This window comes from Gasterosteus aculeatus, chromosome 3 (assembly GCF_964276395.1).
Source record: "Gasterosteus aculeatus chromosome 3, fGasAcu3.hap1.1, whole genome shotgun sequence".
Lineage (NCBI taxonomy): Eukaryota > Metazoa > Chordata > Actinopteri > Perciformes > Gasterosteidae > Gasterosteus > Gasterosteus aculeatus.
Genome location: NC_135690.1, coordinates 13394520 through 13422346, shown reverse-complemented (window position 1 = coordinate 13422346; position 27827 = coordinate 13394520). Strand labels below are relative to the sequence as shown.

Genomic DNA, 27827 nt, shown 5'->3' with positions numbered 1-27827 from the left:
AAAAACTGGTTTTAAAAAAAGATTAAGACTGCATTTGTTTTCAACATCATAACATCGTCTGGAATGGTTGAGCGAGGTTGTATCATGTGTCCTGGTGTTTTGCATTATTTTTTATTACTTTAATCAGTACTTTCAGAATTGTTACTTTTTCTTGTCTTTTGTGTGTAATTATATATGATATATGTGAGTAATTGTGATTGTGATTACTGTTCTTTTATGTATTTTTTTTGGACGCTGTCGTCTCAGCGTCAGCTAATGGGGATCCTTTTAAATAAACAATAAACAATGTAATAAAGTTGGGGCCACGACTTGGCCTCATGGCCCCTGTAGGACTTGACCTCCACCACAAGGCGGCAGGATGCCTCTGTGTCTCCACCCTGCAAGCACTGATAAAGAGGGGTCACCTCGGGAGAATTATGGGATCAATCAGTTCAATCATTTCTTTATTTTTTTTACAAACATTAAATGGAACATTTTAATAAATAACACTTTTAACAATTAAAATGACTATTTCTTCAAATATATTTGATTTTCAACAATGTACGATTTCCATCTTGTAAAAGTACATTTTGAAAGATGAGAAATAACAAAAATAAATAAGACAGATTTGGTATACAAGCATGCCACCTGCATATCAAACTCTGGAAAAGTTGAAGACCGTAACACACGTTTGCATCAGTAACATCTACTGTAGAAGACAATATCATTGCACATTAATTTTTGGTAAACTCCCATGAAATCAAACAATAACCATGCCACTCATATTAAAAAAAAGAAATATCTGTGCAAACACCTTTCTTGAAAATATCTATACAAGTATGTACACTTTGGAACGGACGATATTCTCAGCCTTGTCTGACTAAGATGGAGTCTTTTCATTCATTTACCTAAAGTCATGCTGTAAATTAAACTCAACTTAACATGCAAATACCTTTTCATTTAGCTTCATTGTGTAACACTCTGGAGCATATTAACTTTTTATTTGAAGCAATCGTATTGCCGAAAATGTATTATTTGAAAAGGGATTGTCTTGCAGCTAACGAATCCAGTCAGGAGATTAAATCTAGTGCAACACCCGCGTGATGGTTGTGTCGGCAGGAACGTCCCCCATTGGCTCTTCATTTTACACCTCTGTAATGCAAATACAGACATCTTATAGTATTTTTTATCACCTTTACCTGACAGTCCGAATGATATCAATCGACATTTGTGCACATCCATAAATATTACCTTTCTCATATAATCCTTTAGTTTGGAAGTGTGTCAATACCACTCAACTCTAAACTAAACCCAACTTGACCCATTGCCTATCTATTTTCCCCCTGCTTCCTTCCTTGGCATTTGGTTAGGCGATGGTACCCGTGTCCAATTCCCACAGCTGAAGCTAACTTTGGCATAGAGGTTGATAGTCTCGGTCTGCAGGATCCCACAACGGGGGCGTTTTTTTTTTCCAAATTTCCCCCAATTTCAGGACATCAAGTTGAGCAGCCGATTAAAAATAGAATTGATTGGTTGTGTGCAGGCAGGCTTAAAGAGATGAGCAGCTGTGCTTTATGTAACATGTGTACGAAGGGAATGCCATGTTTGAGATATCAGCTAACATATCTGAGATGCAAAAGCAGTCTTAATTAGAAGACCTGAAATGTGACTTGGAAAAAAGTAAATGCGCCCCACTTGATGATCAATAGAAATCGCAAATCATTAAATTTGGTGGTTGAGCCTTTGGTCCGTTGGACCCTAACCCACAGCAACGAAATGTCCAAAGAGACTAAATATTTTGTTCACTGTTTCTGTTTCGTCGATAATTTACTTAATCTAAATATGGCTTAACATCTTTAAAGACAAGATTTAAGTGTCGGGTCTGAGTATCATCATCCTTGTGGTCTCATTCGACCGGTGCGATGCTGTAAAACTCGTTACCGCTGAGCGGAGAGATGAACGTCTGGTCCTTTGCTCCTGGACCCAATGCTGCAGACCGGCCCATTTCCAGCATTTAGTTGATACGGTACCAGGTCTCCTAAGCGTGTTTGTGTCTGTGTGCGAAGTTGGTTGTAAAGGGAACTCTTACCTTAATGTCAGATGTCATGACCAAGCTCTGCTATCATTGACTTTGGCCTGAAAATGACAGATTCAAATTAAGCCATAATTAAATATATATATTTAGCATTTATACTAAGCATCAAGCCGGTGTTGCTTTCTGTTTCCAAAATATATCCACATGGCTGCAGTTGCTCAAAGTTTATTAAGAGTCAAATGGTGTACAACTTCCAGCAACTGTCAGTGGGCTGTATGTACGGTTCTGCAAAAAAAGATCACCTTTCTTTAGGCTGCGTAGAGTTATTCTGCTGCTTCTCTTGCTGAAGTCTGCGAGTAAGAAAAAATGGAATCAATAATAATACGACAAGATGCAGGAAACAGAATTAGTATTACAACTCCTTTTTAATATGAAATCCCATGGAAATCTACTGCTCACCTTTCTCTTTGTACTTGTATCTTCTCATCATCGTACCTTCAAAATAAGAATATAAATCTCTGATCTCACTGATAAATGGATTACATCAACATTCTTCTCATCAGTGGTACAAAGAAGCAAAAACTCCAAAAAAGAACAATACTGCAAATAATATGTTTACTAGGTTTGATCATCAATACTGCTGACAGTTACACTCGTTAAAGCAGAAGTCGTTTTTCAAGCCAAGGTCCCCCAAACTGATGGCGAGGCGGAGCAGGGACCCCCTATTCTACAGAGTTTGGTCCGCCATCTTTTATTTTTGAGCTTCACGCTCTTTAGACGTGAGCATAAACGCGATCTGATTGGCTGGTACCTGCGCTGTCGTATTCGCCTGAAAGGAGCAGTGAGTGAACCGGCGCCCAGCTTGAGAGCTGCTGAGGGAAGCTGAATGTGTGTGTTGCGCACTGAGAGATAACGTCTTCTCCATCAATTTATCCGTTCGCTTCAATATGTTGGATTCATGTTAATGTGTATTTAAAGACCATAAATAAAATTCTGATTCTGATTCTGAAGACATTTACATTTGTGGGGAAAAAAAACGTTTAAAAAAATTGTCTTATTAACCAAAAATTTCGCGACCCCCCTGCAGTACCTTCGCGGACCCCTTGGGGTCACGGACCCCCTGTTGAAGACCTCTGCGTTAAAGGATTAGGTTTAGTTTGAACGTGAGCATTACTTTAGATGTCTTGTTACTTTGAGCCTGCAACACACACGAGACCTGATTAGCATCTCATGAGTGACCTCTGGTGGCTCGGAGTACTTACTGCAGCACACACTCGGGGATCTGCACATGCTCCATGGGGATGATCTGGCTGAGCTCGTCCAGGGTGTGAACGTAACGGATCTTATCCAGGAACTTCACGCTGCAGGAAGCATCAACGACATGCAGTTAATGTCGCAAGTGAGCCGCTGTGTAAGTCAACGGATAGACTGATGGACTACCGGCCACACTGAAGGGATTCTCACCTGATGAAAGGTCTCGAGATGGCCAGGACGGTCCGGATGAACCACGTTGGGTGAGCAATGATGAGACACTTAAGATTCTTCCTCAGTCTGCAGGAGTAATTTTAAGTGTTTGAGATGCTTTCCTCTTTCTCATAACATTTGAATCATAATCAGTAATCTTTAGCAATGACGACATCAGTTTCACTTTATTGACTTCCATCGTAGTGGGCCAAACCTACTTCCTGTCGATCATCTGGTAGCATCTCTTCAGCCAGCTGATGCCAGGCATCTTCCTGCGAGGCGTTGCTCCGTTCAGGTAGACGATCATGTAATCTTCTGCCACCAGCAGCTCCAGGCTGCTCACAACGTACCTGAGGACAGAACAAAAAAAAGCTTGGATCTGTGTTGTATGGTAACATATAAGAAGAAAATGAATCCTTTGTTCAGTAAGCTGAACTGATCCAGATTTGGAAGTCACAAAGTCAAATTCTTAAAGTGAAAATGAACACATACCCTTTTAGACATGATTTAAGGCACGTGTTTATTATCCTTTGTCCTTTGGTCAAGCAAAACAGTGCAAATTGAATGCGACAGTAAAAGACTCCCTCGGGGGAACAGAATGGATCTTACAGGAAGAGATTCTCCATGATGTACGTATAGTCCTCGCAGCCACTGTCAGGAAGGTAGCACGCGGAAAACACGATGATGGCATTCAGACCCTCACCATAATAACCTGGAGGAGGGAGACACACGTTCAGTGCGATGGCTTTAATATTGCAATCCAACAGCACAACAAACCACAAACAATCTTAAATGTTGTTCCAATCATACAGGCGACGTGCAGAGCAACAGAAAACACATTCTTCTCACACAATCAAGATATTGTAATTCTGAATGAGAGCACTATATAAGAAGTCTGTTATCCTCATGAAAACGTTCTCAGTAGAAAGAATCGTACCAGAGTGCAACGCGTAAAACACAATTATGGCGGAAGAGAAAAATACTGCCGGTCACACAAATGCTAATGGTTGTGTGAGGGGTCATTTGGCATGTGGGTGAGATGACATTTCAACGTATCCAAAAACTGCCCTGCACACTTTTTGCTAGTGTGCCATTGGTTAAGGTGGCTGAACCCTATCCTAACAATAGTCATATATAAATAAATTCTAACAATTGTAAGGGTAATAACTATCGCAGGACTATGTAATGTAGGATATTAGAAACAAATTGACGATCCGGTTCATAAAATTAATAAAAATGCATATAGTGTACACCAGAATACAGCCATGATTCTGAAACTGTGTAATCAATAAAGTAATGACAATATTGTAAAACCACTGTAATTCTGCAACTGTAATAGAATAATATCAGGTATGATTGTATTTAATGTAATGTAATCAACTGGAATGCATGCATGTAATACTTGCACAACAACTGATATTGACTATGGGCCATTCGAAATAATGTGGACACTAACTTTCACACCTTTAAGCATTGTTATAAATACCTGTAGGAACCATTGTTCTGGAGTTCGCTGGTGGAGGCTAACAGACGGGCACTAGGGATGGTCAAAGGACTGACCTGGGGCCTGTTGGTTGCTGAGACCAGCGGCTCCTCAGCTGAGATGTTCTTTTTACCACAACACCATCTCTTTTATTAAATACATTTGATTTTAACCCTTTTGATCAGCGATGACCTCTGTCCGTCCGCCGTTTCTTCATTTTTCAATACAACAGTAACTAAGTATAACCGTGAACTTACCAAATAAACAACCAACTATGAGTTTGTCCCTGTACAACTTCTATCCTAGTATTAACTTATATCCATAGTATTCTAACACATACTATTTTTGATTTTTTGCAACATGCCAGGTATATTTGGATGGGCTTTGATGGTCTTTCTTCATATAATAGTTGCATAAAAACTTTCACCATAAAGGATTATCCATTTTGGATGAATCCTAACACACAATCGAGCCCAGAAGAACAGACACGACTTGAATAAAAGCTCACACACACACACACACACACACACACACACACACACACACACAAACACATTAGTTTGCTAACCTCCATGTGTGACGACCCTCAGGTATGGTCTGATGACCAGCATGTCGATCCTCTGCTCCTGGTCGCCGATGATCACTGTTCGCCACAGGCGACCAGATGAGTCTCTCTCCTCTTCACTTTCACCTGGAAGACGCTTGGCCGTGGCCACAGGAGTGTCATCTGGACATGAGGCGACAGGAAAATAGACCGTTGGGACTTAATATTTTTTGAATCACAGAAAGAGGCAGATAATGAGAAAACTTGCTATAACTGTTCACATAACGTGATACTTTCTGTAAAAATAGTTGCAGTCTAAGCCAAGCTGGATCAAACTAATTAGACAATAAAATCTGTAAAAGCTGAGAAAATTCCAGTCATTTTTGCTGTACTTGGAAGTTGCAATAACGCATCACCACTAAGGTGCGACTCAAACCGAGGACGCAGCAAATCAAGAAGTATGATTTGCTCCTTAAATAAATCCCTTAAAACCTCAAAAAACAATGTGTGCCTTCCACAATATGGAAATTTTGACCTTTCTCTGACCTTCCCACTCCAGGTCGTTGCCATTATTGATGAACTCCAGAGAGTCGGTTTCATCGGGAGTCTCAATGTCGTCTAGGTTGATGTCCAGGTCGTTGGGCGTTTCCAGAAACTCATCAGAGAGCACCGACCCCTCGCTCCGATCCAGGGAGAGGTTCATGTCGGGGGCGACTAGAGTGCGGCGCTTGCGCTGGGCCAGGGACTCGCCGACGTTCAGGGTGGTGGGAGGATCTGGACACGGCAGGAACGTTTAGCTACAGAATATTTTAAGTATATACTTAATGCGGCGTATTTATTACCACTTACTGGTTCTGTGGTCAGTGAGGCCACATGAAGAATCAACTCCATCTTCTGGTAGCGGCCTGAAGAGAAAGATATTAATGCATCATTAATTTAATGTAGTATTAATACAACAGTGTACAATAAAACAGGACAGAAAATATAAGTATACTGTGTTGGTTGACTCTCGACAGCTCTCAGCATGGCAACATCTGAGCTGGTGGCTCGAAGCTAACGCGGCTAGCTGTGCTAACGGTGTTTGCTTTGCTGTATATTAATCCTCTGGATCCTGTATACTGTACATTTATTGTTTTGGTTCTTCTTTATGCCATTTGTATTAATATTAAATTGCTATGATCAATGAAAAAATATTATAAGTACGAGCATGTAGTTTGTAATATTTTGTTTTTTTTTCATACAAACAGTGTGACGCCGGAAAGAAGATGTGTTGTTAGAGAAAGCAACACCAGTAATTACCACCTCCCCTCTGACATTATAATAAGACAGCTGAGCTCTGGGTGCTGGGGGCCCAAGATGATAGCAGAGAACACACACGAACCCACACAAACACAGGAGGAGAAACACACAGACATTAACACAGACATGCCTGCGTAGACGAAACAAGCCCTAAAACACCACAAGCATGGGCGAGCTGATGGAGCAGTTTGGATAATTGCTGTTATTATGTTGTCAGTAGCTTTGTAGATATAAGAAAAAGACAGCCTTGGATATACAAGACAGAATTAAATGATGGGGAGGAGAAAAGGATTTGTTAAAGAACTCTTAAATGCTGCTGTTTCTCACATTAAAACAATCTGCCAGTACATCCGGTGAACTGTACATATTCCCATTACTCCTCCTCTGACCTCGCTGATATTCTGTTCACTGACATGATTTAACATACAGTAACCACGTGACGACTGCACCAAGGACAGAACACCTGCTTCCCTTCAGCAATAAGGCCAAACTGATTTGTGTGGAAACAAACGCGCACACACACACACACACACACACACACACACACACACACAGACACACACGGGAGTACCTGGGGAAGTCTTCGTCCTGCCACTCATCTTTAACCTCCATGCTGTCCATGCGTAAAGTGGCCTCTGCGGTGCCCATCCTCTCTCAGGGAGGACCGGCTTCACCTTGCTGTGGTTGACAAACAATGGAAATCAGTGAGACACAAAGGGTTAAAATAATTGTAGCTGTTTAAAGGGGCACTCACCCATTTCTGAATTTTGGCTTGAGACTTATAATTGCAACAAAATGTAAGATTCACTGTTTTTGGAGTTTGAACCGCACTAGGATTGAAAAAATATAATGTTGGTTTCTCCTTTGGCTTTAATCTAGACCATTGTTTTTTACATATCTCTCCAAAGTAAAACAATCTGCTGGGTGAGGTACACTAACGTTCTGGCTTATCCACAAAGCGCAGCTTTAAAGAGGTGTAATTAAGGGCTCTGGAAGGCAGCAGGAAAAGATGTGTGTGGACTGAAGAAATGTATCATATGAGACAAATAATCTGTTTCTTGAAACCCTACTGCTAGATTGTCGTGGTTAATGATTGAAAATTAATATTACTGCTATTCTATAAACAGTATATTGGAAAAACTAGGCCTCAGTGGGTTTACTTTGCCTACATTCCTAGGGGAGAGGAAGACAAAAATAAACCTAACATTGCTCATACAGCCCCCCGGGGGGGAGACAAGCAAATCACACATGCCGCCACAAAGCAGATAGACTGAACTGAACGTCTGAACTTCCATATTTTACATAACCAAGTCTCCGTCCAACGCTGCATGACATTTTCTTGTGCCGGTTGCTGCAGGCTTTTGTGCAAGGATCAGTCATGCACGGAGTGAGCACCCTGTAGGAGCATATGGGGGAGAAGCGTCCATCCTACGTCACTGTCCCAGCCAGAGCTGATGCTGCAGCAGACTTAACCACAGTCCATTTGTCCACTGGGACGGCACTGATGTGCTACAGTGACACATGTCAGAGCCTGTACTGAAAAAAACGGCAGAAAACGCGGCCTAAAAGTTCCTGAGGCTACGCGCTGCTGGAGTTGCTGTGTTCTGATTGGATCCAAATGATGTTAAGTGTTTCCACTGTGCTGTCCCGTGAGGAGGTTTCAGTGTTTCACATGGGCTTGACGGGGAAATCCTAAACACCCCTTTAAAGATCCTCTCGGTCCACTTTGCTTCGCCTTCCTCGGTTCCTCATAATCTTACCTTTTGAAAAAAGGCTTTGAAAAAATGATTCATCAGTTTCCCTGCTAAATTAAGAATAAAAGAGGGGCGCGAGGAGCTGAGAATAAAGTGGAAAATTCAAATGTCTCAGTGTGTGTTGTTTGTGCAGGTTTCTATTGCCAAGCGTCAGCTGCTCTTCACTGATACAGTGAACTGCAGATTGATGGACACAAACTAATGTTGCAGCGGCACACGCTCGGTGGGGATTTGAGTCCAGATGGCAGAGCAGCCTTCATTTCCCAAACACTATCTTGTGATCTATTCACCGGGTTGTGCCTATTAAAACAAACTCATAATCTATATCAGAATAGTCGGAAATTTCTATAATAAATATCTATATTTGTGCATTTTGTTCGACAAATATTGGTTGTGAAATGTCTCATATAGTGAGCAACATGTAAACAGAGCAACAGAGCGTCCACTTCAATAGATATTTGGTATTTGATCCTATTCTGCATTATGAAATTGTTTACATGGCTTTCAGCTTGGAGTTAAACATTGATAGAGGAACCAATGATAAAAGGCAAGGCAATACATCATTGATCGAGTGCAGCCTTCCTCAACTTGTTTGATTGCAGATTTACAGAAAAGATAACAGTGAATATTGTAGGACAAAAAAGAGAGCAATCCAAGTTAACAAAAAATGATATAAAAGCTAATGTTCTTCAACAGGATGGCATTGCAGCGGTTTGATCAAATTAAACCCCTGACTGGATAGTCACCCCCTTTTTCCAAATGAGCCCTGTACACTTCAAGCCAGTGAGCACAGAGAAAGAAGCAAACATGCCAATGGTAAAGTGTCTTTGTGGATTACTTATTAGAAAATATGGTCATTTTGGGGGCTTTGACAAGTGCGTGAAAGTAGAAAAGCTACTCTTTCACGACTGCCTCCTGTCCTTATTGTACGAATGGAAGCAGACACTGTGTCAGTAATTTGAATCGTGAAATGTAGCCGAATTAAACAGCACAGGAAAGGTCACTGGTGGAGAATCTGTGACTGAAACCCCGAAAAACAATCAATTCAGCCCAAACCAGAAAAAGTCCCAGCTCGCGTAAACACACTTACTGCAATTAGGAAGACTTCCTCCTGAAGGCTACCCTGTTTGGCCCTCAGATGTCTCTCGTTATTGTCTTCCTACTGCGTAGATCTGCCAGAGCAGACTGAGGGCGATCCTTCTCCACATCTGCAGGTGCGCCACTGGAGTGCTGCTGGATGCTTCTTGCTCCTCGCTTATGCTTCCACTGGAGGCTGAGAGAGAAATTGAATCCTCCTGCGGAGAGGACGGTTAGGAAAGTCAGGGTCATCACACATCAAACGCCATCCAGCTCTCATGGTTTCAGTCCCGTCTGCGAATCAGATCCCACTTTGGAATGCGGATAATCCTCGCACTGCGCCTTCAGCTCGTGTTCTGATGCTCACTCTTTATATCCACTCCTGCTCGTCTCCGCTGAATCCTGCCACTGCCCTCCTCCTCCCTCTCCCACCACTAATGCCCCCGGGCTCTAATCCTGATGTGGTGATGTCACCCGTATGGTGTTGTGGTGGTTATGTAATCACACCTGCGTACCTTCTCAAAGATTCTCTTTGGCTGCAGGGAGTCGGGATCAGCTGTTGTCTTTCGCCCCTCGTTCAGAATATTTTGATTCCATGATGTAACATGTTTCAATCCTCCCGCAAGCTGGAAAAATTGGACGTTTCTAGTTCAACGCTGTTCCCTGGCAACAGCATATTCCTCCCACACACACACACACACACAATCTCTCTCTCCCTCTCGCTTGCCGTTTCTCACCATCTCTATCAGGCAGTGTGGCTCTTGACGAAACCCCGCCTCCATGTGAATTCCCCTCCTTTTCTCTGATGACCTCCCTCCCTCCCTCCCTATTATCTCCTGCTCTCCTCACTGCTGCACTGAGCTCTGGGTGATGTCATGACACAGTCACGGCTTGGCTTTGGTATTGCACTCATCGCCCAGTGGGGGCAGCAACAGTTTCCTATTCTTCTTGTGTCAGCATTTTGTCCAGTTTTTTAATTAATAAAGCTACTTTGCACAATTGTGAAATACTCCAACATGCCCAGACTGGCAAACAATGAGAATTATTGTCAATGCAACTTTCCAGTTAAATTAAGATAAATAAAAGGCATTGCAGGCATTGAGAGATTGTGAAAATAACATAACAATAACTCATGACTCATTTGACTCAAAAAGTACATAAGTAGTAAGTTGTCGGTTGTTCTAGTTATTTCAAATAATATGCGTGCCTTCGTAAGATATTAAAATGTTTCATTTTTCTGAACTGAATGCATCTTTTTGCTGATCAAAACGAAATCCCATCCAGGTCCAGGCCCACACTGTTTGTGCAGTACCATGAAGTATTTAACAGTTCTATGCATCTGTATGCATCGTGTGCAACTGGGTCACCAACATTATTCCTCCTCTTCATAATTGCTGTCCTGCCAGCAGATGGTGGTAGAGTGTTCCTTATGAAAGACATCCCCGCTGCAAGGAAAGGTCTACTTGCTTCGACTGACCTCCACAATGGCACCAATAATATGGAGTACAAGATTATAGCATTTTTCTCGAGATCTAAAAAACGATAAAAAACAGATTTACCATGACAAATTACAACTCCTATAAAATCCTATAAAGAATACTAATATTTAAAAGGACTTTGGTCAGCTAGGAATACTGGCAGCCAAAAGGTTTATCGGAAAATGTCAGTAATATTGAGGTGAAAACAGGCTAAAAAACAAACTGTTAAAATGGAGTAGAGGTGTATCTGTAAGCTATTAACCAAAATGTATTAAAAAATAATTTCATGGGTTGAAAATGGCTAAACAAATGAGCCAATGTTGAGACCGAGTTGACAGGTAGGTAGGTTTTCTAGGTCAGGAAAAATGACATAAAAAACAACAACACATTACCCACCTCTAATCAGTCACCAGGTAGACGTGTTGTCCATTAAAAAAATATCCTGTGAAAGTTTGTAATGTCCATATAACAGGAAGATTAGTAATCTTGACCTATTTTCCAAATGTCCGGAGCCTGCTAAGTTCTCTGTTAGCTACAGAGCTTTTAGGTCACCAAGGAGTTAAGATTAAAGCTTCTTTAAAATATAGATTCTTAGGAGGAGAATAAATGGCAGCAGTGCAGTTTTTTAGCTGGTGAACAAGAAGTTTATCAACGATTAATGTTCCAGTTCTAAAAAAAGAGTGTACATATTTGATTTACATCCCTCATATCAGTGCCAATCTGGACATATGACCAATGAATCGACATCGGCTGAAATGAATAAGATCAAAATGTGATCGTGTCATTTCATTGTGTGTTGCAGCTCAGCCTGCTCGTGTTGCAGCGGTGCTCTCCTGTTATTAAATAGCATCAGCTTTCTCCCCTCCGCCAGCCCGCGGCAACCCTTTCCTCTCGGCCTCGTAGGACTGAATAACCGTTTGAGTCTGAAAAGTACGAGAAGCAGCCGGTGAAGAAAAGTGACTGTACTGCTTCAAACAACTCAGTAGAGTAGTGTAGCACTGCTTAGAATGGCCGTCTGTGGAGTTTGCACACTTACCAAGGATGTTAAATAACCTTAGAACGCCCACATCATTTGGTGTGTGTCTGGAAGCACTTTGCACAATACATGACACTGAGCTTTATCATTCTGCAGACAAAGGCGAGCTTGATTAATGTACAGCGTTTCATACTGAATTGTTGAAGAGAGGGGAAAGCGTGAGGAGAAATTATGACCTACATATCCATTAATCAGGGATTAGCAGGCGTGATTATTATCTTTAAAGTAGGCTCCCATTTTGTCGGTGTAAGAGCCACTGATATTAACACACATATACTAAACCAAACATCTTCAGATAACGGATAACATCTTCAAGTAACCCAAAGTCTGAATTTGAATGGTGACCATAAAGTATGCAGTACGCAGTGATACTTCCTTTACTCACCTCAGAAAGAAACAGAAACTTTCAGTGAACACAAGCTGCCATTTCCGTTTAAGTAATATTCTTTATATCTGTTTATAAGTAATGACGTTGGCCAATGATGATGATTTTACGGTATTACAACATCAACATTTTGACATTCATATTCATGGACATTCAGATAAGAAACAATACCTCATCACATTAGATATTTGGACTGTAACATACTGTGTGTTTTGAGATGACAGTTAATCAGATCCCAGGACACCTTGTAGCAAACACAATAATCTTTGTTCACAGCAGTTGTGTTGAGGTTAAGCACGGGTGCAATTAATAACATCAACGATTAAGTGGGCCGGGGAATTGATAAAGCCGTGAGATAAATAACCATAATTCATTTGATCAATAACACATGTGGATAGCACAACTCTGTAATTGATGACATGTGAAAAAGGCTGCTGGGTAAAAGGGTCTAAAGATCAAAGTTTATTTCTGTTTAATCTAACGTGTGTGTGTGTGTGTGTGTGTGTGTGTGTGTGTGTGTGTGTGTGTGTGTGTGTGTGATTTAGGCAACTTGAACTTGCTTGTGTGGCCATGTGTGATGCATGTGTGACATCAATGGATGAGAGTCGGCTTACAAGGTAGCTTTAGGTAGGGGTTTATTTCTTTGAGGCTCAAATTAGCCAGAGAAGGAGATTAGTCTCTGTGTGTAATAACTCGTCAGGGCTCGATTTCAAAAAGCCACCGTTAAACACGTCTCTTAGCCAGTGTGCAACAAAACAATAATTATTTAATCACCTTACAATCTTAAGTAATACTGACGTGTTAGCTATCTGTAATTAAGTTAAGAGGCAAATTGTAAAGACGTTACGGTCTCATTGTCCAATTGAAAGTGTGCGTCCAATCGCTGGTTTCCAAAGTGTATTTGGAGTATTCGCGCTATTGCCTAGATCTGTCTAGAGTATAAAGTAAATTATATATATATTACTCTGCATATTTTATATTAATTTCACAGCCTTTTTGGATTTCTTTTGAGAACTAAATCAAATACACATGTCAGAACTACTGGCTATCGGTCAAAACAACAGCTTACTTGATCCCGTTATTAAGGATAAGCTAACAAATCCTAATTGTGTTTCATCCACGCACGGGACAGTATGTAGGCGTGTGGCGTGGTCGATGTCGCAGAACACGGCAGTGCGTCAAGAGGACGTGGTTCTGTGCCGAGCTGCGGCTCTCGTTGTGGAGATAATCTTATTAGAACAGAGTCAGGGCCTGAAGAGACCACCCTTAAATAGACACAGTTCAGACCTATCAATGTAACACCGCCTTGTAGAACTGATGACATTACTGCAGCAATACTTACAGACGTGTGCTTACAGACAAATGACGTTAGTTCAGCTTTTCCAGGCCAGGCGTTTAAGTCTGGATTGAGGGGCTGAATAATTAACTGTTAACTTCCGTTCGCTACATCCTGCTGTTTCTACCCTAAGAACTCGTTCAACTTGAAAACAAATGAATGAAAAATGAATTTCTGTGTTTCTTTTGCACACAAACAAAGAGCTTTGGTCATTTTTGACAACATTTGATATATAATGTTGACCTTTCATGAGTAGAACAAGTCATTTTCCAATGTAAACACAAGGGAAAATTGTGCGATCCTTCTCAACCCTGTGAGGATGAAGTAGGATCGTAAAAGATCGTAAATTTCTCCCTGATCCATACGAGTTTGTGTTACTGTCCATGAGGCCAGTTAGTGTTCAGTTTTCTTCAAATCAAACCAAAACGGAGCAATGTGACTGGTTGGTTGTTTGAACAAGATGATACCTCACAGAATCATCTTACGGAGGCATTCTGGTGGGAATTATTATTATAATTATTATTATTTTCTCTCCTGTTAGCGACGTTACTGTTGTTGTAACGATGCATTTATAAGACCAAAAAGGTTCATTTGACTTAGCTTACTTAAAGCCACCTGTTTCCTTTTCTACCCTTTAACCTTTTAATACACGGTCCTTCTGCCAGTCACATCATTTGGCAGATACTGTAGGTCAAAGAAATACGGTGTGAGACACCTTCAAGTGTACAATGAAGAAATACAACTACAAATCATACAACTTTTTAGTTTAATATTCCATATTTTTTATTTCTATTTCTTGGTAAGACCAATACACAATTGGCTTTATTGTTTCTGCTATTGATGGTGTTATATGCTGTAGAGTGTGATTATCTTTTGTGTAATAAGGCATGATAGCCGGTCCATCCATTTGGAGATGAGTGTCTATTGACACTTAATTCAACCACCATTGATTTAGGCCTAAAATAATTGCGTCGGGGGAATAAAGCACAATAACAGCAACTTTTCTTTTTAATGAGTAATGAGTTGTTTTTCATGGGCGACAGGTTGACATATCATACGAGAAAAAATCCCAACTAGTAAGCCGAGTTCTACTACTGACTTATCCATGCTTGTTCGCCTGACATCATTTATTACTCTAATATTTATTTAATATTTGAACATTTCCTTTATTCTAATTTGTATTGCCTCTGTATGCTAACAGTTCACACGGCTGTAAATGACTTGAAAGATGTTGGGGAAGAGGAAAGCATCAAACGGGGAGGCTAAAGTCATTTTTGAAAGTCAATTTGAAGGTTTCTAGTCCTTTAAAAGTAAAAGAAAATTTCCTTTTTAGTAACACAAATTCATCACTAACCAGCATCTCCACCACTGCACAATACGTGACGTTGTCAGCTCTTCCTTCACATTTCAGCTCAGGCTGATCATATGAGCGGAGCGTTTTACCCTCCCTTTCCATCATCGTCCTGTCGTCCCCTGCTGCTCACCATCCCCCTTTCCCCTGTAAGCTGACACAGCGCCTTGAAACATTAGCAGCTTTCTTCCTAATAGGATCTTGTGGGCTTAAATTGTCATCTGATAAAACTAAGGAGCTTGATAGCTATGCAGCGCCCTCTTAACCAATTTGTACTCAATTAGGATAATGGAGAAACAAGCAAAGAGGGACAGCTTTAATATATTAATGTGATAAAATGATTATCAATTTCCCCTACCTCCGACTAGGTATTGGGAGTAGTGTCATATATATATATATAAGCCATTAATAGGGTGGGTCAGAAAGCAAAGAATATCAGAAATATTTAAATTGGATGTAAGAATTTTATTATTACATTATCCGTGCTCAGTGGCATAGTGTGTACAAATACCCAGATATAAAAATGAGATGTTTTGACTTGGCTGTATTTGCATGAAGGTGTGTAGATGCATTGCCCTTGTATACATTGTACATGCTGGGGCTCTAAAACACTCCTTCATATTATTACTGTCCTTTTTGTGGTATGACACGTCAAAATGTTCATTCTCCGCAATTTAAAGAGCTACTCCATTTTTAGTACTAGTATTTAGTACTTGTAAGAGAGATTTAAAAAACAGAATGCTCAAACTGAAGCAGGAGAAGCTTTTTTGACACCGGTATGAGAACAGCATCATGTCTTGGATACTACATCTCCCACAATGCACCTGGAAAGCCGTCAGGCTCCACCTGCTCACTGCTAAACTCTCCACAGCTCTGGCTTTTAATGCAGGATTTGTGTTAAAAATATAAATTGTTATATTAGTCTTACTCATATTGTTTATTGCATCTTATTATTATTATATATTATTGCATCTGTATTATTATGATTATTATATATGCATTTGCTTGTCTTTTAACTTTTAATTTTCAATTTTGGTGTAGATAATACATATAATACCTCAAACAGTTTGTGCCAGAAAAACATATTAAATGGATAGGATGTAAATTGAACTGGTTTGCTGGCAATGCATCTTCTCAGTGGCACCACTAATTAATGGGAGTAATTATCATCCTCTAAGTCAATAGACTGTCTTATGGAATCAGCTTACTAAGACAATTAATGCTGCTTTCAAAGTTTTGCCTTCTTGGAATGTTTCAAAATGCTGCTATGTGATATTTATAATGAAGGCACACAATAGAAAACAACTGCAATAACATATTTAGGTGTATTATTATGTTATATTTTATTTATTATATTTAAATATAGATATCGCTCTTCGGGCGTGAGACGGGGTTCTGGCACATGTACATAATAAATTATTAACAACTTAATACTATTATATAAAAGGGTCTTAATTCTGGGCAGAAATAGAAATACAAGTATTCTGACCACAGACAAACCCACACTGAAAGACTTTAGGTGTTAAAGGAACGACAAGATAACATAACAAAGTAAACCGGTATGCTCTACTTGTGGCTTGGTTAATGCTTGATAATACCTTGGGCAGAAGTTTTCCATGTTGGATTTCTTTCGTCTGGCGTGCAAAGAACTCCTAAATATATCATCAGATAGGAAGAGTGAGGTCAGAGAAAATCTCTAGGGAAGTCTTTAGACCGATTAAGGATGGGGTTGATCTCTGCAACACCTACTGTAGCTGCCCCAGCTTTGGTTGGGCCAGCTGGCGGAGGAGAAACTTGCATGCTTGCATTCACAAAGTCTTGTCTACTATTTCCGCTTGTGTTTTAGTAAATTAGGTCAAATTGAGTATGGTATCTTTTTAATCTTATAAACCTTGTTTTTTGCTTTTAGTACAACAAATGAAGCATCAGAAATCAGATAACAATTTTAATTTACTATTGTCAGTACTATTTACTATTGAAAATATTTCTTGTTACTATTCCAACCAAATAATGTAATGAAACATGCGTTCAACAACACCAATTTTTGTTGTTGTTTTATTGCATTTAATCAATAAATTTAGCTAATTCAAAAGCAATACTGCTCATAAAGAGTTAAGTGCCCACTTGACCAAAACAATTTTTTGAATACAAGTCTTTACGGTGTGTGCCCATTCAAGTTAAAAGTCCATCTCTGTGTCTTTTCTCCCTTATATTGTCTATAATGAAGGGATTAGCGAAAACTCTCAGTACGAGCCATTATCTTTCAGACAATAGATTTTTTGAAAGAAAGTCTTGTTGAGGCTTCATTAGCAATGGCCTCCCTCTGTGGTCTGAATGCAGGACACATTTGGAGCAATTACTTGACCAGAAAACAACTGTCAGTCATTCTTAAAGGGGCAGGATTCCAATTAATAAACCTCTTAAACCCTTTGGTTTTACTACCATTCCCCCGCAAGCTTCGCTGTCCTGTGTGGTTAAGGAGAGTTTTGTCAGGGGAGAAAGACGCTACATGTGCTTGTTGCACAGGACTCCAAAGGAAGCTCCTTTACTCACTTGTGTGCAGGGGATTTCAAGGATTTAACTCGGCGCAACAAGTGCCTTCAGCAGATATCGTTAATGTCATTCCTCAACCTATGGACTACAGACGCACCATGTACACAGCGTAGCCTGTGGCAGAAATCTGAAAGAAGGTAAGATTGCTTAATGTACTTATGCACTGTACATCCTGTAAAACATTTATTTTGACGGCAATATTTTCCAAGCACAGCTTTTATTTGGTGCCTCTCAAGATGTTCCCAAATGTAGCTTGGCTTATTCCAGGCCAGAGAAGCTGCATTATTAGAAAGAAACTTTTTAAATACCAAGATTTTAAGGAAATTTGCCTTTTCTACATGTTATAAGCTTGACGTATTCTTAATTTTTTCACTTTTGAATTCTTTCTACAGCTTAGTTTTTGTATGTGTGTTGTAAATTATGCTAACATACAACATTAAGAAGTTTATTCTGGAGGAAAAAGCCAGATGGTGCCGCTCATTGCATAAAGTGATCCAGCTTGATAATCAGAACCAGGGAACCTGCACACTAATGCAGATATCCCATGTGGTCTGATGTCTAATGCTACGCCTTGTTTGGTTTCTCTTGCAGACAAAGATGTGAATTGGTTCGTCTTCTGTGTAAACAACATATTCCATCTCCTTGAAGGATCGCCGATCTCGATCTGCTCCATTTCACGTAAAACAGAACAATAGCCTTGTACAACAACTGCCCTGCTTTGCCACAATTGGTAGCATTTAGATTTTTTTTTTCTGACAAAGAAGAAAAAAGGTGTCTCAAAAGGCTCGAATGCATTTGTCAATGGATACTCTGGGAATAGTGGACGATAGCTGCCTGGACAATTATGACATTGCAAAAGGTGCTGGTTCAAGCATTGGAGGCCGGGTCCACAGCATTGATGTTATACTGGGATTCACTAAGGATCAGGACCCTTTGCTCCATCCTGAAGGGGATGATGACAACCTAAAAGCCAACGGAGAAGGCGCACAGCACCCGGAGAAGCAGGTCCCGTCTGCTCCTTATGGGCACCTTTCAGAATTGGGCGACAGCTCCCAACATTCTTCGTACCATGGTGAGTCTTTTCAGAGCGAAAAAAACTATTAGGCAGAAAAACTCTACAGAATCATAACAGAGATTTTTAAGAGCTTTTTTGAGTTATTCAAGAAGTAGAAGTAGAGCTGTGAGTTTGTCACAGCGGAATATTTCTGCAACAACTTAATTGATTGTCCGAAATGACAGTAGTGCAAAGTATCTAAATAAAATTAAACAACGGTAAAGTTTGATGAGTGGAAAAAGGGAAGAATGGCACAACATTTTTGTGAATTTATATAACACGTCCTTTTTCAGGAATGTAGTTTTAATCCAATAAGAATCTTACAAAGGCAGCCAAAGAAAGACAAAATAATAGCAAACTTCTTGCCTTAAGAATGTCTCATTAGTGTCCCAGTTACTCTGCTGAAACCTAATTTTCTATCTAGCTGTACCCTCAGGTTGCTTTTAAATTAAGAACAACTTATTTAATCTATATGAAAATAAAAGAACCCTTAAACACTCTATTATATTGTGGAGAACAGATGAGGAGTTTCACATTCTGAGGAAGGAAGCTGCTCCGCTAATACTTCTGTGTTGCTTGTGTTTTTGTGGTATTGGGCATGAGAGCTTAATGGCACATCAAAAGCAATCACACCTGCAGTCTTCTTGCAATATCCATTGCGATAACCATTCAGTCAGACATATCTAGAGTGATTATACACCGAGGAAAAGCTTTGGTCAAAATGATATGTATTAATTTTTAATCTCCCCATCAGTTTAATTTAGATCAGTTTAGATATTAAGCTTATTCATATCATAAACTACACACTTTTATTAGATGTATTTATACCTGTAACCTAATATAACATATGCAAAAGCCAAAGAGCAACTCTTTTGCCCTAAGAGTTTCATTCATTATATCACAGTCTACAGTGATACAATGGATGGAGATTATGGGTCGCTCAGGTATTAATTGGTATTGATAGGCATCTTACTGCACTGTCTCTATTCATGGTGTACCAATCATGCTTTAAATATTTCACAAACAAATTGGAAAGAAAATATGTATCTGCCTGCCATTATTATTATAAGCCAAAAAGTAGTAACATATTGCCTTAAACCTTTTGGTATGACAAGCCTTTGGTGCATCACCTATTGGCTCTACATTCATCTTTTGGAAGACACAATCTGGACTAAGACAGTTGACTTAACTTGTGTAGAGGCTAACTTAAGTCCCTTGTTAGATTAGAGGAGGAAGGGAATCATAGGTTTAAGTGGTAGCATCTGTTACTAGATGAGGGAAGAATTAAGTGAAAGACGGGGTGTCAAATGCACTCGGTAAACCGCTGGTGTTTGCAAGTCCTCAACCACATAAAAGGCATCGGTCATTAAGCTGTTTTGTCATGAGGAGGAACGTCAAGATTTCCCTTTTTGATCAGGCTGCAGGCTGTTTGAAAATGATCAACAATCACACATAAGCAAAGGTGTTTCCTCCTGGTGACATATCTACTAGTGTCACGCATTCATTGATGATTTCATATTGAATAATAGAGTATAGAGTAATAATAGAAGTCTCCAGGATGAATGAAATAATACGCCTCATTTTTGGAGAAGCTGTGGAATGTGATCAAAGGTCATGAGTCATTTCAATAGCTGGTAAATAAATCATGGCTGAAACCAGGTGACGTGGTGGTAATGTGCAGAGCGACGGTTGAAAGGAGAACAGATGCCTCGGTTTCTCATGTATAAATCTGTGCTGTTAAAAACGTGCAACATTGATTTGAGGTGTAACAGCGTTTAGGTATCCAACTAAAATAATGGTGATGGCTAATAAACAAAGTGATACTGACAATAGTTAGAGACTGAAGAGGAAGTATAGAAAAAAATATGGCATTGTTTGAGATTGAAAAATGATTTATTTATGATTTGAAACAGTGAGTGCATCCATCCAAAAACTGCAATTCCTTCATCCCAGACATCTTACTAAATGTATCCTTCCACGATTACTTTAGAATCGGACCTATTCTGCGGAGACAAGTGTGATGAAGAAATGAGTAACCTGCAGAAGGAAGTGGACGCTGCCGAGGACTCTCCAGAGGCCGTTACAGAGGAGGAGCACACCAAAAAAAAACACAGGCGAAACCGCACCACCTTCACCACCTATCAACTGCACGAGCTGGAGCGAGCATTCGAGAAGTCCCACTACCCGGACGTCTACAGCCGCGAGGAGCTGGCAATGAAAGTGAACCTGCCAGAGGTTCGTGTTCAGGTAAAGGACAAAGGATATACACCAATATATAGATTTATTTTTATATTGTATAGATTGAAATATTTCTATAGATATTGATTTGTCAATCAAGTTTTACCTGGAAAATCAAGTATATATATATTTATATATATATATATATATATATATATATATATATTATTATTTTTTTTTAAATGAATAATCATTGCTCTTGTGTTCCCATGCCTCACTGCACCAACCCTTAATTAACTTCAATTTCTCCAGGTGTGGTTCCAGAACCGAAGAGCCAAGTGGCGACGTCAGGAGAAGATGGACACCAGCACCATGAAGCTCCATGATTCCCCCATGTTATCCTTCAACCGTCCTCCGATGCCTCCTAACATGGGGCCAGTTGCCACCACCATGCCCCTCGACCCCTGGATGACCTCGCCCATCTCCAGCGCAACACCCATGCACTCCATTCCAGGGTTCATGGGTTCAGCGCAGGGCATGCAGCCAGGCTATCCCAACCACGGCTACCTCAACACCCCACCTGGCATGGTGCAGGGCATGCAGTCCATGGGCCCCCCTGCATACCAGTGCCCACCCAGCTTCAACGAGAAATACCCGATGGAGGACGACAGGAGTTCCAGCATCGCAGCGCTGAGGATGAAGGCCAAAGAGCACATTCAGTCGATGGATAAAACCTGGCAGCACATGTGATCCGATGAGTGGAGGGATTGTTGAGCTGCTCCCATGAATGTTTACAAAATGTTTTTCCACTGTTTGTTTTTTGTGAACCCATGACACATGGCAAGATGTCAGTGGGGTTTTTTGACCGGCGCTTGAAAATAAACTCCTTGTGTTGTAAAAAGAATTACTTTAATTATTTTAACCCCGATGAAAGATGATGAAATCTCTGAGGAGAATTTATTTTGGTTGAGCTCAAAAGGTTGTGGGATATAAACTCTTGTTTAGAGAAAATCCTGCAGATTTTTGAACACTCTTGTGTCTACAATAATTTAATTTATAAATATACGAGAGGCTGAAGAGCAACGCTGCAACGTTTTGCATTCTTAAATCATTTTATTGAAATTATTATTGCACTGTCTACAGTGCAAGACTCCCCTGAGGTGACGATATCTTTCTCGAGTTTAATAAACACAATGCTGTGCTTCGGGCATTTGCCGTTATCTGTATTGTCAGAACTAGACAATGCTAGTATACGTTTGTTTCATACCGTTGTCTGTTTTGTTGTTGTTTTTGTCTTTGTAAAGCTAATGTATTGTTTTTTCCTGGACAGTGTAATTATTGTCCAGAGTTTTCTAGTGTATCTTTTTAGGTTCTTTGTAAAATAGCACAAATGTTTATTTAAAAAAAAACACTTCTCCGGACTAAATGTAAGTTTAATTTGGTTCAAAAGTGATATGTGTCTTATCTAAATCATAAACTGGCCTTTTGGGGAGCATTGAGCCCTGATGATGGAGGTTATCGGAAGTCACAAAGCGTAATCTCGCTCGGAGGCTAATTTAAACAGACAAGCATACCTCTTAACACCTAATTACTGCTTTTAAAGCGATTAACCCCGGATTCTCAGCCACAGACAGAATGGCCTCAGATGCCCCTCAAAAATCCTTTTCAAGACCCGCTTAACTTTGCCCCTCCCTCAAGCTTGAACATTTATATTATTTCTCATTTACATACATGGCTCATATCAATGTTGCATTTTATGAAGCGCTCTCTTAATCTTGGTACAAGATGCTCCTCATTGCGCTGTTGACTAAATATTGATTAAAGCCAGGTGGATTAGGAGTAAGCAAGTTAATGGGTGCTGGCAACCTCTCCAACCCTGGGAAGTAGCACAGTTTGATGGAGCAAATTACATTTTTCTGAGACGTATGTGTTTATGTAGTGTGTGTGTGTGTGTGTGTGTGTGTGTGTGTGTGCGTGTGTGTGCGTGTGTGCGTGTGTGCGTGTGTGCGTGTGTGTGTGTGTGTGTGTGGATTCAAATTATAGAGAAGGGTACTCGCCCAGTTTTCATATTAACATTTTCTCACTGGCTCCTGAAACATAAACATTGGATCTAATGGAATCAAGGGAAGAGTATCTTGTGGTGAATTTTACTCATGCTTTACAATATCTTACAAATGAATGTTTTACTAAGGTTGTGTTATTATTCTTTACTTAAAAATCGTACTTAGTACTGTGGCAATGCCTTGAGGGGAGTGTGTCTGTCAATAGAAGTCCCTTGTGGCATAATAAATAAATCAGATTAACTGTGTATCATGGCCTTTAGAAATGACAGCATCAACGCTGTCACTTTTATAGTTTCTTTTGTTTATACTGCTACGATCCCTGTAAACAACAGTGGACTAAAAAGCCAAAGATATCTAACAGAACTAGAAAATGTACAAATATGTGGGCATGTTTGTTGTATTAACTTTTTTTTTTTTAACAATTCAAATGGAATAACAGAATAAAGTTACAGCAGCACCACTGTAGAAGCACCTTGATTGTGGATCTTGTTTTCTTTTATTTTTCGAAAGCTACCGACGTGACTTAGTGTCGTTAATGAGCGCTTATGTACAATGGGCCCTGTAAGCTGTGACAGGGAGAGTTGGCCTGATGGAGGCCTGTTGTGCCCGTCCAGGCCTGTGGAGCTTTGCCAAGCCGTTAGGCAGATGAAGCTCCACTCCATCAGGCCCATCCAGGGGTGTCGGGAGGCCCGGCTGTTGGGCTGTAGAGCCACAAGGGCTCAGCTTCTAATTGCCCTCCAGTGGCTTGCACAGTTTAAAGGTTCCAGTTTATTTTTGGATGCAGGTTTGTACAAAGGTCTAATTTTTCAACAATGGATTAGTGGGCAGACAACCTAAACTTAATGGCCAGCAATTTTGTGTGTACTTCACTGAAATTGTTAAGATACTTTACGGGGCTGAAAGAGCTGAAAATGAAAATCTCTCTCTCTCTCTCTCTCTCTCTTATTCAAGAGAATAATTGCTCAGGATTTAACCAAACAGTTTACCAGATTAATATTTCTAGCCTCTGCACTACAAAAACAATTGCTCAGCATAGGATTTTATTTGATTTTATTTATCTTTTTCAAGTAATTTCTTTCAATGACCAGCTTCGCTACTCTTTATTTTTGCAGCATTGCTAAATATTAACATAAAAACACATCAGTGGAAAAAAATATTGATTAAAAGTTTTAGAATATGCTATATCCAGGGATAAGCCTTTCTCACGACACCTTTGTCAGAAAGACTTTGCTGGATTTGCTGGAGAGGCCTTATTTTGCTCTGCCATGCGCGACCTTCGCTGGGGCCCGGGCTCTAGTTAACAGGCTGAGTAGCGGGACGTGGTCCACGGTGGAAATAATGAGGGAAAGGAGCGGAATTAATTGGGTTTGATTAAGAACACTTTTCAAAAATACACCCTTTTCCCCCGTTGACATAATTGTGGATCACTGAACGGGTGGGGGGTGATTTTGCTGACTGCCGCCAGTTGCTCGTCTTTGCCCCAATGTTCACTTTTTTCCCCAAAAGTGTCACTCAAAAAGATGTCCCTGAACAAGCACTCCTTCCCCCTCACGCGTCTTACATATGTGCATAGCATTTACCAGCAATCACGCTAATGGTTGCGTTTTGTGTTCATTGCATTGCATAATTGATTCCCCCGTTACTCAATATAACCTTAACCGAATGGTGGATGTGTTTTTACCACCGTTAGAAACCACATTGCTGAGAAAGGAATGTGCCTGAGGGGAAACCAGACAGAAAACACAAGGGTTTGCTCTTTGCTATCTTATGTTTACCCTTTGCTCTTACATTTAACGCACTATTTTGTCATCTTGACAAGAAACGATTACATGAAAACCTTTTTAATAACACACCCACAGATTGTTAGATGGTCTCCATCTGTTAGGTATTAATGAGGTATTAATAAGAGCATGATTATTGCTGTACTGAAATACCTGCTACATCAGAATTTGGGACAGCATAGTCCATATAACTACAAAGGGAGTTACCTGCATTCCGGTGCTGGTGTCAGAGTGCAGTGGTCGGCTTTATTTTCAGATGTGTTTTTCAGATTGGATCTCTTCTATCGTGCTGTAGACAAAGTGATTGTAATCCTCAACATGTCATCATTTTAACAAAAAGATGATAAATGAATTTGGAGACTGTAACTTACTTCTGTCACACCCAGATGGACTGACAGGATGGCGACAGGAACAGTGATGTGTCCCTGTAGTTTGGAGACACGCAGCTGGATCCGGTCCTGTGCACACAGAACAGGGATGGACATCAATTGGTGCTATGGGATGATGTATGCAAAGATAATTTGCCTGGTTACTAGCATCTTAACTTGCCAACAGTGCATCCTTTGAGTTTTAGTTTGAGACTGGTACACAATTTTATAATCAATTTTAGTTTTTTTCTTAAATGTGCTTTTCGTGACCATTTGTCGTCCTCTTCCTTCCTCCAGAGTAAAAAGAACTCGAGAGAATGTATCATAGTTATGGAGATGACTAGATTTAGCAACAGCATTCAAACTTCCAGCAGATCCAGTGATCTGGGGACTTCATGGTCGGCAAAACCACTGCTGTGACCTAATTTGGGTCTGTTGGCCTCGGCTTCTTGTAGATGGGGCAGACATAGAGCTTCGGATCCACGGGGGCAGTGGAGTTGGCAAACATGTGGATGACTGGCAAGCCTGTGAATAGCACTTTGGCTGAGGACTCAATGAGCCCAAGTTTAAGACAAGACTTTTTCTACAGTGTATTCTTAAAACGTCTGTTGCTTAGCTGTCTCTAAACTAACTTTAGTTGCTGTGTCTTTCATTATGACCTGACGTCCACTAGAGGTCACTGTTTACTCACACACTCTCGACACACGGGTCGCAACATAACGCAGGGAAATGCTGACCGTAAATGTCATATATATATATAGCTTTATGTAATACTCAGTTTAGCATATCGTTTTACTGATTTTTGCTGTAAAATGTAAACATCACACACATTTCTATACTATGATAAAAAAATGCCTTTATATTCCGGTCGCTCAACATCTAGGGAATTTTTTTTTTATCCTCTTTTTTATCCTCATATACTTATAATACTCTATAGCACACATGTACCTGTATTATTGTCCTGCATATTAAATTATACTATTATGAAGTGTGGATATAATCATGAAATACTGACAAATATAGCCTTTGATATTACCAGCTAGTCATCATATCCAATTACTGATTATACATACCGGGTCACTGTTGTACAGAGGTTGACAGACTTCCTCCAGCGTGTTAAGGAATTTTACATTGTCTTTTGCCTCATTGGTCCGATCTGTTATCCTGAAATGATCTCTTATCAATGTTGGCTTTCTCATTTATTTTGTTCAGAAACCTGATTGTGACTGTATGGAAGACCAAACTGTCCAAAAAAACGTTTTCCCTGGTATGTAACGTTCAAAGATGCATTTAGTAAATAGTGAAAATGTTACAGTGGTTATACTGTATCTTTCTATTATTATTCTGACTGTTGGAATAGTGAAAAGAAAAACAAGGCGTTTGTAGTTCTTTTTTTTTTCTGTCGACTTTCAACAGTTTGTTTAACGATGTTGTCTGATTAGAGGCTGCTGGATTTGAGGAGAGAGCATTAATTGTATGTGTTAAAGAATTATTATAAATGTGCAAACCTGTGCTGATGTTATTTATTACTTATTTACTTAAATAAACGCCATATATCATCGCAGTAGAATACAGGTGGATAATAAACGTGTCCACCAGGGTGTGATGTTTCCTTCACTGCCAATCAGAGCTAGAGCCGGTAAATACTAGTGACTAGTGCAATCATTTCACCCAGGAATAAATGCTGATTGTGACCTTTCCCACTGATGGAAAAGCTAGGTAAGGGGGGGTGGGTGGGGGGGGGGGGGGGGGTTGTCCAGTGGGAAAGTGGCTTTATAGGATACTAATGGTATCCCAATTGAAAAACTCACAGAGGAATCTAAAATAAATTTCTCTACTCCTCGTTGGATTCAAATCCAGCCTCTCGGCCAGGATGTCAATCATGTACTTGTGTGCAGGGGTGAGGAGCATCTTTCGCTCTTCTTTGGATTGTTAACAACAGCAATTATCAGACTGCATAACACAACTTCATACTTTTAATAGGTGCATTGACATGTGCTCTGAAAGCCAATGATCTAATAAAGGTGTTAACTTACCTGACCACTATGCTTGTTTATCTTTTTATCATGTGCATACACCGTTTTTTTAGAATTTTTCAAAGACTGCAGTGTTCTTGTCATTATCTCAAGTTATTAGCGTTACTTTGTTTAACGCACATGGAAAGGAAACTAACGTGAGCAGAAATTACGTCAGAGTGCCCGGCTCTTAAATAAGGTCCAGTGTAGTGACCAGCTTTTTTTTTCTACTTATGTATTTGGGACTCTCAAGCAACTGCGGTAAACCTAGCGGGCACCTAGATTTTGGTGGTCAACCCAGCAGACACTAGTGCACCTAACTGCTGCCTTGTGTAAGCTTTTAGAACCGGAATAAAAGCTATTTAATCAATAATTCCAGACAATGACTTAAGTATGTGTGTTCAGGACCTCTGACTACTTGTACAGAAAATTAAAAAGTACTTCCTGTAAATATTAAGAAAATTATCCAAAATTAAAGTAATGTTTTTGCAGATTAAAAAAGACAATTTCTCAATATTTGAGCTCTCATAAAAACTTTTGTTTTCAATAATTACAAACAATGACTAACATGCACGTGTTTAAGGACCTCTCTGA

At 40.0% G+C, this 27827-nt stretch overlaps 2 protein-coding genes across 5 annotated transcripts; one reads left to right on the top strand and one right to left on the bottom strand.

The window, feature by feature from the left end:
- Positions 1 to 430: 430 nt before the first annotated feature.
- LOC120816400 (caytaxin) lies at positions 431 to 10439 on the bottom strand. 4 transcript variants are annotated; one of them, XM_040171973.2, is made up of 14 exons: positions 10151 to 10439; positions 9649 to 9853; positions 7376 to 7482; positions 6355 to 6410; positions 6052 to 6279; positions 5530 to 5688; positions 4088 to 4190; positions 3697 to 3828; positions 3479 to 3565; positions 3277 to 3375; positions 2474 to 2509; positions 2317 to 2364; positions 2069 to 2115; positions 431 to 1131 (listed from the first exon to the last, which is right to left on the bottom strand). In XM_040171973.2, exons 3-13 carry the CDS (start codon positions 7450 to 7452, stop codon positions 2076 to 2078), a joined length of 1065 nt encoding a protein of 354 aa, XP_040027907.2. In that variant the 5' UTR covers positions 7453 to 7482; positions 9649 to 9853; positions 10151 to 10439; the 3' UTR covers positions 431 to 1131; positions 2069 to 2075. The 4 variants fall into 4 exon arrangements, with proteins under 4 accessions (XP_040027907.2, XP_077955606.1, XP_040027909.2 ...); XM_078099480.1 differs by having other exon boundaries at positions 10143 to 10378; XM_040171975.2 differs by lacking the exon at positions 10151 to 10439 and adding an exon at positions 10003 to 10125.
- Positions 10440 to 16946: 6507 nt separating this feature from the next.
- On the top strand, positions 16947 to 23546 carry LOC120816634 (retinal homeobox protein Rx2). The gene is made up of 4 exons (XM_040172398.2): positions 16947 to 17911; positions 18366 to 18846; positions 20819 to 21075; positions 21319 to 23546. Exons 2-4 carry the CDS (start codon positions 18564 to 18566, stop codon positions 21754 to 21756), a joined length of 978 nt encoding a protein of 325 aa, XP_040028332.1. The 5' UTR covers positions 16947 to 17911; positions 18366 to 18563; the 3' UTR covers positions 21757 to 23546.
- Positions 23547 to 27827: the final 4281 nt, after the last annotated feature.